The sequence below is a fragment of the Artibeus jamaicensis genome, unplaced genomic scaffold (genome assembly GCF_021234435.1).
Source record: "Artibeus jamaicensis isolate MK-2021 breed Jamaican fruit bat unplaced genomic scaffold, CSHL_Jam_final contig_786, whole genome shotgun sequence".
Classification (NCBI taxonomy): Eukaryota; Metazoa; Chordata; class Mammalia; order Chiroptera; family Phyllostomidae; genus Artibeus; species Artibeus jamaicensis.
This window is the reverse complement of record NW_026521971.1, coordinates 5,048,893-5,066,803: the sequence shown is the minus strand read 5'-3', so window position 1 is coordinate 5,066,803 and position 17,911 is coordinate 5,048,893. Positions and strand designations below refer to the sequence as shown.

The following is a 17,911-nucleotide window of genomic DNA, read 5'->3' as shown; positions in this document are numbered from 1 at the left end:
GCCCCATCGTGGGCCCCGTCCTCTTCTCTTTCTCCTGGGACTGGGCAGTCTGAGAAGAGACTCAAAGTCCTGAAGGGACAGTGTGCTTCTGAGAAGCCCGATGACATATAAGGACAAACATTTGCCCTGGTGTTTAATTTTAAATGTTTAATTACGAGATAAAAATGATGCCATAGCCAGCAGTCCCAATAAATGGACTGAGCCTGCCCTTTACTTGGAATACCCTTTCCAAGTCTCCTTAGCAGGCAAATGTGTCTTTATTTCAGAATGCAAGCACCACCAGTCAGCCCCAGCCCCAGCCCCAGCCAGAGTGCCCACTGAAGTCTGGGTAATGGCGGCATGAAAATGTTCGTGTGGAAATGTTAGCTGCAGGATGTGTCTGAAATGGCTGCTGTTTCCTTGCAGGGTTGAAGAAAGTTTTAAAACCTTATTCTGGTCCATCTTCGGCTTGTCTGAAGTGATCTCGGTGGTGCTGAAATACGACCACAAATTCATCGAGAACATCGGCTACGTTCTCTACGGCGTTTATAACGTCACCATGGTGGTAGTGCTGCTCAACATGCTGATAGCCATGATCAACAACTCATATCAGGAGATCGAGGTAAGGCCGGCCGATCGAAAACCCTCTCCCCCTGGGTGTCACCGACACTACTGTTCTCAGCAGTGACAGTGACGACTTCGAAGCCTGGGGACTATTAAATGTGACGCCAGAGCCTTCCTGCAGGCACCGCACGTAAGATGGCCCAACAAGGGCACCAGGACTCCAGGTCCCGACTCTGTCCCCTCGGGACAGCAAGCAGGTGACCCACAAAAAATGGAAGTGACTTTCAGCCCCCATTCCCTTCTGCCTCTCTCTTGTATTTATTAAGTACCTCCCGTATGCCAAGCCTGTGCTGGGCATGACAAGACAGAAATGACTAAGACACAGTCCCTGTCCTCGAAGAACTCGGTCAAGTGAGAAAAACAGACATGTCAATCAACAGTCACAGTGCCCTGGGACCACACACTCAAAGAAGTCCCGCCAGGTGCAGAAGGTGCGAAGCAGGGGCTGTGAGTGGCTATGGGGGGAAGGAACTTGCAGGGTGATGCTGGAAGACCAGCCAAAGACCCAAACGAGTCTGCCAAACAGAGAAGGGAGTCGAGAGAGTGTACCAGCAGGCATTTGCCACAATCTATGATGCACAAAGCATAAGCCATTGACTGAAGCCTTGTTTGAAATAGCAAGAAATTAAAAATGAATAAAGTGAGCATTAACAGGAAGCTTGTTAAATATATTATCACACCCTGACCGGTGGGGAACTGAGCATCTTTAAAAGAGAATAAAGATATTCTCTATACATTGACTTGGAAAACCCTTCCAGTTAGCGTGTTAAGTGAAAAACAGTCAGGTTGAAGAACAATGTAGGCATGCAGTGCGCTCTGCCTTGTGTGGGAGAGGGGACACCCACTGACTTTCAGTTGTCTAAGCATCTGCAGAAGGAAAAACTCTGAGTGGGTCACAGGCACCGTCCAGCAGGGCGCCGTGGCGAGGCGGGATGCGGGGATGTGGCAGCCGGGATGTGTGTTCATACAAACCGTTCATGCTCCAGACATTATGCTATTGTTTTACTTACCCAGAAGTTAAATAAATGAGCTAAAAATCAAAACAAAACATACTAACCCTTTCACTCAACAATTCCAATTCTAGGAATAGATCCATGCAGAAATAAGTTTTTACGCAGTTATTCGTTAAAGGAAAAACATGGAAATAGCTCATAGATATTAGAATCTTTAAATAAATGGTGATATAGTACAGACTTTAGAATTCTGAATACATAATACTGTAAATACAATAAGGAAAACATGTTTGTGCCAACATGGCAAAATCCCTATGATAATATTAAGTGAAAAAAAGCAAGTTGTAGAAAAATATAAGCCAATCTTGTTTACATAATGCAAATGTAACAAAATTCCTACAATAATGTTGAGTGAACAAAATGTAAGTTGCAGAAGAATACTAGCAAACCTTATTCACGTGCAAATGTGAATATACAGAAAGAAAAAGGAGAGAAAGACAGAGAAGAGGTGCCACACCCTGACCTGGGGTGTCCTCTGGAGAAGGGGAAGGGGAGAGGGGACGTCCACAGGGGCTTGGCACACCTCTGCACGTCAATCTTTTGTAAGAAACAGTCATTTGTGTCTTTCTCACACGGGAGAAAAGTACAGACCCCCACGCACTAGTTAGCTAGGTCTTCCAGAACGAGACACAGCAGACTAGGTGGCTCGCACACCAGGAAGTCCGCACTCACGGTCCTAGAGGGTCGTTTCCCCACCCGCGCAGCCTCTCTCCTCGCTGGGGGCCGACTGCCTGCTCCTCTCAGCGCCCTCTAGCGGCCTCCCTTCCCAGTGTGCACGCATCCCCGGTGCAGCTTCTATCCCCGTGCAGAGACCAGTCATATTGGACCGAATCCTTGTAATTCTTTTGACCTTGATTACCTTTCTGAAGGCCTCATTTCTAAGTATAGTCACATTCTACGGTGCTGAGGGTTACAGCTTCAACATGCATATTTCGGGAGGCACATTTGTCCTCTGAAGGGAAAAGTATGCTCAATAGTAGGGACCTCACGTGCCAAGGCAGAGGGGTGGAATAGTGTGGTGTCCAGCACTGCAAGAGCGTAGTTTATTCAAGGAAAAGAGGCAAGAGGTGAAAGGCAGAGGTGAGCTGGGCCATGAAGTCCTCGTCCCCCCACCCCCACCCCTTGAAAATGCAGTGTGTCGATAAACATATATGTTTAAAGTGCCACAGCCATTTGGTCACCATGTGGATGAGCTATTGCTTACTAGTCTCCCTGCCCTTCTGGATCTCGGCTTCCCCATGTGTAAGGGAAACCAGACGGGGCCTGGATAACCTGTGGGTACCACTCACCGGGGATGGCAGGCCCCATCCTAACAGGCATAACACACCTTGCTCCAGATGAACATGAAACACAAAGCTGCGTTATGGATGCCCGCTAGCCTGCGGCAAGAGTGGGCAAGCCCGTGGCTTGTGATATCAAGTCGTCCCAACAGCATGGTGACACAAAGTGGGTGACACTCCCTGCAGCCCACGGTCACCTCCTGCTCGGACCTCTCCTCACCTCCCCCCCCCCAGTGAGAGCGCCCACTCCACCCTGCTCACTGGCAGCGCAAAAGTGCCGGCCACTCCCAGGCACACCGAACTGTGATAAGTGCAAATTTATAAAACCTTCCACAACCTTGAGCACCCACTGTCCAAATCCACATCCCCGCCAGCCTCTGCGCCTGCCACGCCCCACCTGCCCCCCTCCCCCACCCCAGCAGCCTGCCGGTGCCCTGCCCTCTCACCATTATCCGGACTCCACCTGCATTGCCACCCTCTCCCTTCCTACCTAGTCCTTCCTGCCAGCATTCAAGTAAGTCCCTGGGTCTTAACACGCACCTACGAAAACTCCGCCCTCAATCTCCCTTTCCAGCTCTGCACCTTCCCTCCAGCTCTTCACTGTTGTCTTTCTCAGAAGGGCCGTTTACATCCCTCACCTCCTCTCCCACTAACCAGCCCCCACTCTTCCCCACCCACCAGCCCGCCCACACTTGGCTCCATTGGAAACCACTCATCCCCTGGGTCTCCGCTCAAACGCCAGCCACCAGGGCAGCCTTCCCTGATCTCCAGGCCCAGGCCGCCAGCCTGAACACCCAAGCCCCACAGGGCTCTCAGCACAGCCCCAGTAAAAGGCCAGCTGATGCATTTATATGCTCATGTTGTTCCACAAGGGCCTGGGCGGTCATCCCCAGTGCCTATCTAGCACCACCAAGCACATAGTAGGTGCTCGACAAGTGTTTGCTCAATGAGTCAAGGTTGAACACCAGGCCCCATGTTAAGCTAAGGACATAAAACTACGACATACTGAGGGTTGACCACGCATCTGACACTAATTGCACTGCAGGTATTAACCCCTTAATTCTCACGACTGCCTATAAGGTGGATATTTTCCCTCCCACTTTACTGATGAGGAACGGAGGCCCGGAGCAGGCTGAGTCGCCTGCTATGGTTACCGTTAGTGAGGAACAGAGCCAGGCAGGCTCCACAGCCACTGTGTCACCACACTCCCAGGCCAGGGGTCCCTGTCACACCGCTCTGCTGTACAAGGAGTGAGCCCTGCCCTCACAAAGCTTCCCATCTAAAAGACCCATGTAGGATGCAGGTGTGGATGGGGTCCCAGAGAAGGCAACCGGAACAGCCAAGCCTGCTGGTGAGACCTCGTATCTCATGGCTCAGCCCTGCAGTCTCATCCGGTTCACAGCCCCTCGCGTGCAGCCAACACCTGTGGGGGCGGGGGACCCGCTGCTCCCAGAGTAGATTCAGTGCCAATCTCAGGGCTGAGGGAGGGAGGCAGCATTGTCTCCACACACAGGTGAGCGAGCCCAAGGCCCTGGCCGGAAGTCACACGGCCAGTAAGGGGTGTGAGGCCGGTCCCACCTGATCCCAAATCCCAGGCCTCCATCCTGGCCTCAAGCTGCCCTCTGGGGACAGAGGCCTGAGGAGCCCGCCCACAGAACACACACAGCCGCTCCCTCTCACGAGGCCCATGCAGAATCCTGGCAGCGATGCCAAGTCCCAAGTAACAGGCCTGGACTTCCCTCTACCACACCACCACCAGGGGCAGGAGCAACTACAGTTACTACGGCAACTTCAACTTAGTAAGAATCACTACAGCCACAGAGAACAATGGCCGGACTAACTACCGCCAGGCTTGTTCCCCTGGAATCACACCTGCAGTCTCGCAGCAGCTTCCCTGGTGCCACTCCAACCAAGAGGAGATACACTTTCTAATAAGAAATAGGTGTCCATCCAGTATGGTAGCCCCTCACCGCAGTACCTACTGGGGCCCTGAAACGTGGGCGGCGCTAACTGAGATGTGCCCTAAGCATAAACTACACACTGATTTCTAAGGCTCAGTACAAAAAAAAGTGAGCTGTCTCATTAAGAAGTTTAATGGTTTTTTATAACGATTACGCGTTGAAATAACATTTTGGTTCTACTGGCGTAAATAAAATATAGCACTGAAACTAACTTCACCTGCTCCATTTCACGTTCTGTCTTGTGGCTACCAGAAAACTTACGTAATGAGGTTTACCTGTGCGGCCCGCCTCTGCGGCTCACCCTGAATTTCCGAGGGGCAGCGCTGCCCTGAAAGATCCCCATGTTGATGCTGCGGGGGTTGGCAGTTGAGTGAGCAGAGCTATAAATGCTGATGGCTAACAAGATTAGGTGACGGTGAGAGATGCTCTTTGGTCAGCGGCAGGTGGAGAATGTTGGTAAAACCACCCAGCAGAGAATGAGAGAGGATGAACTGGCGGAGGTTTTCAGCGATGGATCCAAGACATTAGGTGGGGATCCTTCGGAAGCACTAATAGCACACCCCCCACTGCGCCCCTGTAGCGAAGGCGCACGAATGTGTCAGGGTCCTGCCAGAAACCTGCTTTCAGAGCCTGGAGAGGCGCCCCCGCCCGCCCCACAGACTGAGCTCGGTGATGAGCAGTGGCCTCTGGTGCTGACATGCCGTGTCCTTGTCCACAGGAGGACGCGGACGTGGAGTGGAAGTTCGCCCGAGCGAAGCTCTGGCTGTCTTATTTTGATGAAGGGAGAACTCTACCTGCTCCTTTTAATCTAGTGCCAAGTCCTAAATCATTTTACTATCTCACAATGAGAATCAAGATGTGCCTCATCAAACTCTGCAAATCTAAGGCCAAAAGCTGTGAAAATGACCTTGAAATGGGCATGCTACATTCCAAGTTCAGGGTAGGTACCATGGAGTTTATGGGGCAAGAAGGCAGTGGGTGGGGTGGGGGGAGAGTCGTGTGTGTTTGATTCAGATGGGGCCCCTGAACCAAGGGGAGGCAGGTGTCGAGAGGGGCCAGTGCTCTTCACAGTCCCGGGCACCTCGGCAGCCCTGCAGCTCCAGCGGAGGGTGTGCTGGCCGTCCGCTCCCTGCAGTGCCTTGGACGGGTGCGTTGCAGGGGGCTCAGGCTCGGCCCCAGTAGGGTCACTCCTCTGTGGACCTGACACCAGAACAGCTCTTCCCAGAGTGTAACTGAGGCATGCGCTCTGGGAAGAAAGGTCCTTGCCCATCACCTTCTCGCCCCGAGATGCTCAACGCTTAGTATGTTCAAGTCCCTGAGGAGTCCCAGACACAGACACCCAAACAACTTCAACCCAAAGCTCTCCAGAGTTGACCAAACTATATCCTGTAATCTGCTGACATCCTAGAAAACTATAGTCCCCAGGAAGTGTCCTTGGAGGCCAAGCAGTGTGGGCGCATCGACCTCCCAAGAGTCCTCTTTTTAGGGACGACTCCATACGTGGGTACTGTTCAAGTCCTTCCAGGTATGTACGTATTATGATTGTATATTTTTTTCCAGAAGACTCGCTACCAGGCTGGCATGAGGAATTCTGAGAACCTGACCCCAAATAACACTTTCAGCAAACCCACCAGATACCAGGTAACTGCCCTTCCTCAGGCTCAGGCAGAAGGGGGCGCCATTGGACATGGATCCAGTCACACGGCTGTGCCGGCCTCTCAGAGCACAGCTTTGTTCCTTCCTTCAAGGCGCGAGTATTTTTTTAAATCCCCACCTGAAGATTGATTCTAGAGAGAGGGGATGAGAGAAAGGGGGAGGGCGGAGGGGAGAGAAACACCAATCGGTTGCCTCCGGTAGGTGCCCCGACCGGGTATCAAACCCGCAACTTTCTGGTGTGTGGAACAACACTCCGACCAACCGAGCCACCCACCGGGGCCATTCGGCGCTACTTGCTGAACGCCTCTCTCCGCCTGTGCGGTGCTCCTCAATGGGCACGAAGACACGGCTCCGCCTCGGTGCACCTCAGTGCAGGAAGGGAGATGGTGAACGAGTAAACACACAAATGAACATACACATTCGAATCGATAAAAGTGCCGGGAAGAAAACGACAGGGTGCAGAAACGGAGAGAAACGGGGAGCCCCTGCTTCGATGTGGTTCTCAGAGGGGGCCCTTCAAGGAGGGAGGAGAAGAGGCAGCATGTGGGGCCTGCCACGCAGAGGAAAAGCATCAGCAAGAGCCAGGGGAGAGACTGGGCTGGTCCCCTGCCGCAGAGCCCAGCCCACAGGGGACACGGAAGGGCGACAAAGTCAGAGGGGGATCGGGCAGCCAGACCAGGGTCAGGATGGGGATCTTACTCTACCTGGCCGAGGAAGGCAGTTGGAGGAGTTTAACTTTGGGCAGGGAGAAGATAAAATTCTACTTAGGCTCTAAGACAACTACCTGGCTGCTATGATGAGAGGAGGCTGGTGGGGATTCGAGCAGAAGCAGGGAGACCAGCGAGGAGAACGTGACAGTCGTCTAGGTGCAGAGGACGGTGGCTCAGGTTGGGGTGTGAGTTGGGTGATGATGAAAAGCAGACAGATTCTGGAGGCGGAGCCAGTGGGACTTCAGGCGGAGCCAGCGGGACTGGAGGCGGAGCCAGTGGGGCCAGAGGTGGACCAACAGGCATGCGGTGAGGAGAGGCACCAACTCCCAGGCATTTGTCTTATGCCACCAGGTGGCTACTGCTGTCTTCAGGGAGCACCTGACCTCGTGCTGCCAACCCGCAGAGCCTGTTACCAAAACCAGAGGATGACTTCTGGGCTTGCAGTCCCCACGTTGCTTTTGGAAATTGATGTCAAATTTCTGTATCAGTTTGAGTGGCCTGCGAGCCAGGGATAAATGGTAACCACAGGTTACTGATCACAAAGGTGCAGGCCATTCTTTTCCTCACTCTTCCCTCCCAACGATCAGCAGTTTGATCTGGGCCAACCATCTTATCAGATGTCAGTTTGAAGCTGTTCTGAGTCATCCTCTGGGCCGAGGTGACATGTCCCTAGTGCCACTATCCCAGAGGGAGCAATTACAGCCGTAGCATCTTCCAGGCACAGGCCTACGATCGAATCTCTGTCTGCATTTCAGAAGGCAGCCATGCGGTTAGGAGGATTTAAGTGTCCAATTAAAGAATGGCTCATCCCTCAAAGTCCTCCTAGTATCAGATGACACAGGCTAGACTTTGGCAACAGGCAGATCTTGTGTTTAATCAGGCCCAAAATTGGGCCTCACCAGTGTGATCTGCTTTGAGCTATTGTACAGGGCAGAGCCTTTGGTCAGTGGAAGGATTTTTCTTCCTCGGCTTCTCAAAAAGAAGTTTTGATGATCTATGTCACTGAGAAGATGACCCTGGTGGGTTAGGGCCCAATCTGTCCTGAGCTTCGAGCAGAAGCAGCTGCAGAGACAGGCAGACTCGTTGTGCGGTGAATGTCCCGCATTCAGGGGGAACCCTCCACCAATGAGGCCAGTCGAAGACCAGTGTCAGGCCGATTCCATGTCTGTCCTCCATTGCCAGGGCCACGTCCTGGCCGCCATCCATCCCCTGGGTTGCTTCCTGCTGTGATTACAGAAGCTGGCTGGCTGGTGGCTTCAGGCTACTGATAACCTCAAAAAGCCTGCCCCCCGCCCCCCATATCCTGTGCCTCCACCAGGACAAGCCCAGGGCTTATTCAAACAGCTGTCACAGAAAAGAAGGAAGGAAAACTGGGCCACAGGCATCAGAGGACAGCAGACAGGGACAGAGGGCACCCTGCCTTCTGCACACTGGCCCTTCGCTCAGCCCTGCCCATTGAGGTCTGGCCACCCTCCCGAGCCATCGTGTGCTTAGACAGGGGCAGGCCTTGAGGAGACAGGAGAGGACGACTGAGAGCGGACAGGACCCGAGCATCAGTGTCATCTCACCACGACCCCGTGAGAGAGGCAGTGCCTTTAACCCCACTTAACAGAGGAGGGACTGAGGCTCTGTGAGGAAGCCACACAGCTGGTCGAACCGAGATCTGTCTGACTCAGAAGGGCACCATCTTCCACCATGATTCATCTTCACAGTGTTGGGCCAGAGCCCCCTCAGAACCGGCCCTGCCAGTGCCTGAGGGTCCCTGGGGGGCAGATCTAGTGGAGTCTCTGCAGCCTGAGGGGAGAAGGAGCAGGAGAAGGAGGCACCTGGCTGCCACCGGGAGCAACAGTAACCCGGAAGGAGAAGGATTCAGGCAAGGACCTTAGGTGGCTCATCCCTCTTCCCGGGCCGCTGGTGACCTTCCCAGCTGCACAGCTTTCTTCCCAAAGCGACGGCCAAGTGTGCGGAGATCAGGAGGGGCCCCGTCCACCCTCCTCCCCTACCGTCCAGGCTGCACCCAGCGCTGCCCCACATGGAGCCTCTGACACCCTCGCAGCTCTGAGAAGCCCTGCAACACTCGCTCTGGAAGACCAGAGACCTGCTGCTCAACACCTGTGGTTTCTAAGCCTTTCCATTGTGTCCTTCTGGTGGATTCTCTTGATTGTTCGGCCCCGTTGCTTTGGGTGTTTCTTTTACACTCATCGTGCTCCCTTCTGGGGGGGCTCTCCCTTACGGGAAGGCACTTCCTTAGACCTCAGAGGCTTCTGAGCTTTGCTTTCTTAGGCCCCCAGGGGTCCAAAGTGTTCACAAAACTGGTTCCTTGCTTTTAAAATGCTTTTTCCGATCGGAGTTCTGTGGACATGAGACTAAACAATGGAACAAAACGGTGGCACTGGCGAGGTGGCCGTGGTGCCCCCTGTCAAAGCCACCCTGTGACCTGTGACCTGTCCCCAGAGCCGGTGTCAGTTTCTTGGGGTGTGTGCTGACCCTGTGCACACACCCTCAGAGAGGCACCTTTCCTTCGGGGGCAGAGCAGAGAAGCCACATCCCAAGCACACCCAGCATCCAGGCACAGCCCATCATTCAAATGTATCAAATGATGATACATTCCCTCCCCCACCACCCAGGGGCCCTCTGTGTGTCATGTTCCCAATGGCCTTTTCTGTAGCGATCACAGCAAACGGAGTGGGCAGCTTGCCAGGGCTGGTATCTTCTCTTCCGTGTCTGATACACCCACTGCGAGGCACAGCGTGTCCCGGGATCTAAGGTCCAGGACCCCTTTGGTCCACTCCCCCCAAATGGTCCTCAGCATCTGTCTCCCTCTGGATTCTACCTCGTCTGCCACGCACCACATGTGTCCTCTTGCCCGTCTGCGTCTTCAGCTGCCCTGGCTGCACAGCGAGGGCTTCCCTTCCACAGAAAGACCTTCTATCTCCCCTTCGCCGCAGCAGCCAGAGGCCATGGGCCCCTTGGAGTCGGGGCAAGGGATGCTAGGTGCCTTCCTTCCTGGACGTGGGCCTCAGGGCCACACCCACTCTTACCCATCATGCCCCTCAGTGTTAGTTCCTCTGTCTGAGTCACGTCACTAGTATACGCCTGCAGCCCTTGCTAAATGCGCGGGGGCGGGTGGGCCAAGCTGCCACCAATGGAGCCGTGTAAACTTGGACCAAGTTCAGCGTTCCCTCGAAGTGAAAGGCCTCTGGGGAAGCCAGCAAGGAGGTATCGCAAACTCACCACAAAGGAACACACTTTTCCCCATGTAGCGAGAGGGGAGGCTCTTGATGTCCGTCTTTTCTAGAAGCAGAGACCCTGTGTAGCATCTGTTTCAACAGGGCTTTGGGCATATTCTCACCATTTCAGACTTCCCGGGGGGCAAGCCCGGCATCTTGCTTCTGCAGGTCCCAAGTCATTTAATATGCATGTGCCAGAGGGGAAACTAGGTCCCCATCAGGACATGAAGTTCCTTGGCAACTGACAGGCGGTCACACTTTTCTCCTTCAAGGTGTCTGTCCACTCCCTCGGGTGCCTGTCGCCCCTGGGAGTGAACAGGGGTGGGCAGGGAGGTTAAGGGGCCCCTGCCTCCACAGGCAGGCTCTTCAGCTCCACTGTGTGCTGAGAAGGACGAGCGAGCCCTCACCTCTCCGCACGCTGAGCCGCAGGTCTGCAGAAGCACCGGCTCCCGTCGAGTGCGCCTGTCTTCACGGCGGCTGTGCACACGCATGACCATGACGTGCCAGTGACCCTCTTCGCCAAGGGGCAACCCCTGGATGAAGCCATACATCCTCTGAAATCCAGCTGAGGCCTCACCCTGTATAACAGACTGTGCCTACAGAGGACAAAGTGGTCCTGAGAAACGGCCTGAGTCCCCTTTGACCAACAGGATCCAGCCTCCTGCACGCCACCCCTCACCTGTCTGCACTTACCCTCTTCCTGAGGCTCAGAGAAAGCCCCAGCTCCGGCTGACTGCGTGGTTAATTGAGGATCTGCCCCTTTCCACTGCGGGACCTTGGAGAAGCCACCACTCTCTGAGCCTCTGTGTCGTCACTTGCAAATGGAGGTGACAACCTCCATCCCACAGAGGTTCTGGGAGGGCTCAGCGAGGTCACTTGGTCTGGGAGGTCAACGCGACTCCCGTCTGCAGGGAGGACTCGGTGCACTTGCCCCTCTGCTGCTTCTCCCCGCTCCCTGCCTCCCAGGGGGCCACTCTGCACTGAAGGAGGCTGGTGAGCAGGGAAGACCCTGCTCAAAACAAGTGGAGCTTGAGGGGCACATTTCCTGTTCACAGCACAACACTGTGGCCTCTTTTAAGATAACCGGTCATTCACATTGCACGAGAACCCGGCGTGCCCTTGAGTCAGGAGGGTCGGCTGCCCTGGTCTGAAAGGGCCCCACCCACCACCACCCCAGAGGAGGAAACGCCTGGCTTCCAACCTTTGGCTACAGTCTTACCTCACCCGTATAAACTCTTTGATCGGCGGATCCAGAAACTGGAAAGCCCTTCATTCCCGTCATTTTTCCTGAAAGACAACAAACTGGCCAGATTCCCCCCACGTTGCATCCGCCTGCAAGTTTGTGGTGGAACAAACTTCTGAATTCCTCTCTCAGTAAGAATGTCAGATACGTGGGTATCTGGGTTGTCTGTCTGTCTTCCCCATGAGACTGGTTTTGGACGAAGTTTTGTTTCGCTCTGTTTTGTTTCTTCCATGAAAGAAAAAGAGCACAGTGAGCCCCACAGAAAGGCGTATGGGATTCCTGTAATGGAGGGAGCCTGCCTTCGTGCCCAGAACACCAAGGAGAAGTTTATCACTGACCACTAACACGGCCAGACTCCGGCCTTCCTGAGAAGGGGCAGCAGGAAGGGAACTTGCTCATTAACTGCTTGGCCTCAAATGAGACCACCATTCAAACCGCAGAGCCAAGCCGTCCACCAGCCCACTAAGGGCCGAGGATGGGCAGCGCTGTCCGCAGGGACTGGCTCAGAGCATATACCACAGACAGCCTCTGCCAGGGAGGATGTCTGGGAACACAGGCTGGGAGACCCTCCTCAGCGCGGCCCTCACCATCACAGGGCCCCCAGAACCACTACCTAATAGTGATGATGATGAGTTAAATCCTCCACCTCTTTGCATCGTGGCAGCTCACAGCTTTCACTTGCCAGAAGCATTTCCTGAGGCCAGGTAGTCACAGAGAAAGTAACCTGCCTCACATGTCACAGCTGGGTGAAGGACAGAGCTTGGGCCCCTTCCATCCCCCCTCAGTCCTCAGGTGTGCGCAGGTGAGCAGGTCACAGGAAGAGACAACCACGGAGCAGGGAGTCCCTCCCTGCCTGGCTGCCCATCTCTTACAAGATGCAAAGTCTTAGCAACCCGAATATTTTTAAATCCTGTGATTTCTCAGGATTTACCCTGAACAACTAGCTGGCAAAATCCAAAGTTCACCCCCTGCCTGCAGTCTTTCTTTCACTTGTCTCTATTCCTGGTGGCTCCTGTCTGTTCATGCCTCGCCTGCATATTAAATGACTCTGAAGGCCAAACCCTTCCTCTCCAGCCAGACTAGGGATGAGAGCCAGGCACATGGGACTTCAGGGGAGCACTATCTTGGTCAAACTTCCCCAGTCCTGGCTGTATCTGTTCCCACCTCTGGCAGGAAGTTCAGCCTCTGGCAGGAATTTCCGCAGGTACCATGGGCTTGTCCTCCATCATGGTCCTGGCGCTGTGCCGAGTGTGTCTCCACTCAAGCATGCACCTCAGTGGGGTGCAGCTCCGCTGGGCTGGCCTGCAAGACTTCAGTGCTCCCCCCAACTGCCTCCGCTGTTGTACTAAAAGGAAGTGTTTCAGAGCTGAAGCCTGAGAATAGGACACAACAGGCTGAAGTCACAAAGGAGGACAGGGCTGGGTTGGTCCCCTGTCTGGTACTAAAGCAGTACCCATGGACCTTAGATGCCTCTCTCTCTCTCTCTCTCTCTCTCTCTCTCCTGGGCTTGCCCTCCTGCCACCAAGAGCATCCTGCTCTTACCTCCCAGGTCAGGGTCGAGGTCAGGGTCAGGCAGTACTGAATCCCAGGGGGAGGCTAAACACAGGGACGGGCCCAGGCTCCCTGACGAGGCAGGGCAGCAGGCAAGGGCACTCTGCTGCTGACCAGGCCCTGCAGGAGGGAGGACTCACGCATGCCCAGTGCAGGCTGTCTGTGCGTAGCCAGGCTTATCTCATGACTCCTTGTGTTCACATTTCAGAAAATCATGAAACGGCTCATAAAGAGATATGTCCTGAAGGCCCAGGTGGACAGAGAAAATGACGAAGTCAACGAAGGTGAGAGACTGGATGGGTTCCCCGTGGGGCGGTGGGAGTCGGCAAGGCCTCCCCAGGCTACAGCCAGGGTGTGGTGGGCAGGGCTGTGCTCCTGTCCGGAGGCCCTGGGAGGCCCATGTCCATGCTCACCAGGTGTCAGCAGGTGTGGTCCCAGGCAGCTGTGAGACCGGGGTCTCCAGTCCCTTGCCGGCTGTCAGCTGGGGCAGCCCTCAGCTCTGACCTGGAGGCCGCCCTTGGTCTGCCTGCAGCGGGAGCCTCTCCCCCCCAGCACCAGGGCGCCCCCACGCTGCCCCCTCTCATGCCATCTCTTCCTCATGTCTCCCTGACCCCTCCTCTGCCTTCCTCTTCCACTCTGAAAGAGTGGTGATTAGATTGGATAAACCAAAATTGTCTCCCTGTTTAAGGCCAGCTACTTAGCCACCCTAATTCCATTTACAAGCCTGGCCCCCTTTGCCATGTAACCAAACATATCCATAGATGGGACAAAGGGATTAGGACCTGCATTTCTTTGGGGTAATTATTCTGCCTGCCACAGTGGTGGCCGCCCTGAGTCAGCTTTGGAGTCATCGAGGTCAGGATGGCCCAGAATCCCTCACTCTGTGGGCACACGTGCACCTCCTTCCAGCTCTGCCATGGCCCCGGTCCAGCTGCTCCACCCTGTCCCACCCCCCGGCTCTCAGAGTCAGGCAAGCCCAGTGCTTCTCCGCCCGCCTGAGACCCACTTTGTAAGCTGCACACCCAGACCTCATGAACCAGGCCCCTCCACTGAATGACGGCACTAGGACTCCCCCTTGGCTGAGTGACAGGGCCCAACAGGAAGAGCCTGGCCACTGTCAGTGACCCGCTGCTTCCTCTCCGGGCACCCCTGGAGCTGACGCTGTCTGGGGTCAAAGCACCCGCACTTTGACCCAACCCCACTTCCAGTCTCGACTAGAAAACCGCCAGGTGTCAGGCCCGCCGGCCCCGAGCAGTGTGCCACTCAGTGGCGGGAAGGTCCCTGACCACAGGAGGAGGGGCTGCCCGGGTTTCATGCCGCTAGAATCACACCATGGGAGTGGCACTCAGAGGCACACCCAGTGGGCTTTGCGGGGTGCCCAACCAACCCAGCTGCACCTTTAAAATCTGGACGTTGTGTATACCTGAGGCGCCCGTAGAAAACAGACACGAACAAGGTGTCCCCAGGTGGCAGCGTCCCCGTGAGCCAAGCCCAGGATCCACAACGTCAGGCAAGAACCTCTGACTCCCCTTTGTGGTCAATGACAAGGTTCCCACAGCCCAGGCCCACGTGGTTTGCCGTGGAAGTAAGTGGAAGTCCCCACCTGGTGGTCCCCCGCTGTGGAAGGCGGCGGCGGCAGGCCTGCTGCAGGGCCCCTGGGCCGCCCGCTGCCTGCGTGGTCTGGGTGGCCCCTGCTCCCGTGAGGCTGCCACATCTGCAGCCAAGTCAACCACGCTGCTGCGCTGCTCCCTCCACACTTGGGGGTTTCTCTCCTCTGCAAGTAGAGACAGACAATACAGGGAGTGTCACAAAAACAAGGCATTACTCAGAGTAATGACCCTAAGGGCAGTGTTCTAACTACTGTAGTATCAGACAGGTGCTGGCAACTCACAGCCCTGGCCTTGACTCCTCCCGCCACCTCACACCCTCACCAGAGAGCTCAGTCAGGAGTGGCAGAGAAGGGTCTCAAATGGATGGCTGTGTCCTCCAGTGGAGCAGCTGGGTGACACTCAGGTCAAAGTGGAGCGCCCATCCCCTCACCTCCGCCCGCGGTGGGCCAGCCTGGCAACCTGGCACTCTGCTGGAGAGACACACGCCCCAGTACACGTGGCCCAAGGCCTCTCCTGACCACTCACTCTCACCGAAACCCCATCTGTCCCTGCAGGCGAGCTGAAGGAAATCAAGCAAGACATCTCCAGCCTGCGCTACGAGCTCCTCGAAGAGAAATCTCAAGCGACCGGCGAGCTGGCCGACCTGATCCAACAGCTCAGTGAGAAATTTGGAAAGAACTTAAACAAAGACCACCTGAGGGTGAACAAGGGTAAAGACATTTAGCAGCCCACACAGGCATCTGTGACTTCTACCAGCATTCCAAGGCCAGGTCGAATGTCCTGGCCACCAGCCCTGGTGGGCAGGGGTCCCAGGCCCACTCCTCTGGGACCCTACAGGGCCCACTGGCTCTGTCCTGAGCAGTCTTGCTGGTGTCTGCAGCCCAGGGGCCTGCCTGGATCCAGGACTACTGTGAATCTAGGCTGTGGGTGAGAAACACGACCACAGGAGGGGAGGAAGTGCCCCCCCAACACACACACACACGTGTGAGACCCTCGGTCCAGCCGCAGCCATCGGCGTCCGGTGGCCAGTGCAGGAAAGGCCGTCTGGGATGCACGTGCTCCCTCCCCTGCACACGAACGCAGCCCTGTCTGCGTCCTGGGAAGACAAACCACCACATCCCATGCGCCCTTCTCACCCTCCCTGCCCCCCACACACATCCAAACAGAACCGGGAGGTGACCTGTGACCTACTCTTAAGTGCCAGATGAGAACACAGCCTACTAGCAAAATAGTTCTATTTGTTTATAAAAAGAAAAAAGTTTAAAAATCCTAAATCAAAAATTGTACTGTAGGTAGCACTGTTCAAAATCCAAATGATGTATTTTTACCTTTATTATCTTGTATTCACTATTTTTACCTAAAATGAAAAGGAATAAAATTACCTCACAGTAGCCCGGGGAGTCTCTGCGGTGTCTGGAGGAGGGCTCCGGAGCCATGGACCTAAGTCTCTGGGAAGAGAACGGGGCCAGTGCGAGGGGAGAAGACACCAACGCCCCCACCCCTGTCAAGAGTCCTGCATCCAGGACCCTCACCTCCAATTCCTTCCTCCTATTCCCAGACCTAATGACCCCAACCTCAGCAAGGTCAGGAAAAAGGAAAAGGGAAAAGGAAATGGTGAGGGACACAGCACGGTTTCTCTGTTCCTACCTGCCTCCCTCTCCCCACTGTGTGGGAGGGGCCAGGTGCCAGGGAGAAAGGGAGCCAACAATCAGTCTGAAAAAGGAGCCCAGGTGTGAGTGCAGAGAGTGGCCACCAGAGGGCGCCCTAGTCCCAAACAACACCCATTCACAGCAGGTTGGCGAGGGCACTTGATTTCGGGAGAGCCAGCTGGTCCCAAGAAAACACCCACTGCTAACACTAGTTGGACCAAAGGAGAGAGCACGTGCTGAGGGCCAGGCACGAGCTGAGAACTCTGCGTGGCTCAGTCCACTGCCACCTCACAGCAGCCCTGATCAGGGTCACAAACTCAGGTGACCTGTGGACACCCTGGGAGGGCAAAATCGGTGTTTATGTATGCATGCTGGGGGGCAGGGCTTGTTTCAGGACGTACAGTAGGTCTTCAGGGATGACAGCTTCTTACTCACCTCTGCTCTAAGAGCACATCCAGTGGGGAGGTGAACAGCACTGTGGGCGGGCGGTCCCAGCAGCTGGGGTGGGCAGGGCCGCGACAAAGGAGCGGCGGGCGCCTGGCCTGGCGCAGGCCGACCACACTCGGCCCACCAGCTGAGCCAAGAGGAACACAGGCCCGCCTCTGCCAAATCTTCCCAATTTCTGGTGTGTGGGGGGGAAGACCACAGTTGTTAGGGTGCTGGTGACTGGAAAAGATCCCCTGGAACGTGGCACCACCCCCCCCCAAGCTCAACTGAAAAACAGAGAGAGGCGTCCGTGGGGCAGGGGCACGGTGTGTGTTCAGGGGGCCTTACGGATGTGAGTTCTGCTCCAGGGCCCTGGGTGGGTCCAGGGACTGACTTCGGCCACCTGTGAGGCCAGAATGCTCGTTGGACGGTGTGCTTGTCCCCCGAGGTGCGCTGTACTGCAGCTTTACTCAGGCCGTGCCCCCCCCCGCCCCCGCCAGGGAGGGCCCACGCCTTCGGAAGTATTTATTGAGCCCCTCGGCCATCCTGGGGGTGAGACCCAGGCTTCCGAAATGGCTCCTCTGGAAGCCTACATGTGGAATCAGGAGGCCAACAAACTCTGTAGGAAGAGTGACCAATTTATCCAGGGCACAAGTTACCCATGCTTCTGGAAGGTTCCCTTTCCGATCCCTCACTCATCCTCATCAGAATGCTAATAAACTCTCCTAAGACACAGTGTTCAGTCCTCCTATCTGCCTTGCACAAAAGGCAGCTGGCAGCCCCGTTTTTAACTCCCAGTGGCCTTTCCCTATCACGCCCACGTCCCCAGGCCTCCCTGTAAGGAGATAAAGGAAAACAGGCCCCAGGAAGGAATTAAAAACTGGGAAGGGAAGCTGGCACCATCCATCAGCTGTGGATGGCATGCCCGGGAGGTGAAGGTAGTTCAGGGACGATTCCTGGTGGCTGGAAGAACGTTGGG

General features: G+C 55.3%; 1 protein-coding gene across 1 annotated transcript in view; it reads left to right on the top strand.

Moving 5' to 3' along the window:
- Positions 1-15,581, top strand: part of TRPC7 (transient receptor potential cation channel subfamily C member 7) — a 147,840-nt gene extending 132,259 nt beyond the window's left edge. The window contains exons 8-12 of the mRNA XM_053672760.1: positions 406-601; positions 5,576-5,797; positions 6,418-6,498; positions 13,456-13,531; positions 15,412-15,581. Coding sequence (XP_053528735.1) covers positions 406-601; positions 5,576-5,797; positions 6,418-6,498; positions 13,456-13,531; positions 15,412-15,581 — 745 coding nt within the window. The remainder of the gene's footprint in view (positions 1-405; positions 602-5,575; positions 5,798-6,417; positions 6,499-13,455; positions 13,532-15,411) is intronic.
- Positions 15,582-17,911: the final 2,330 nt, after the last annotated feature.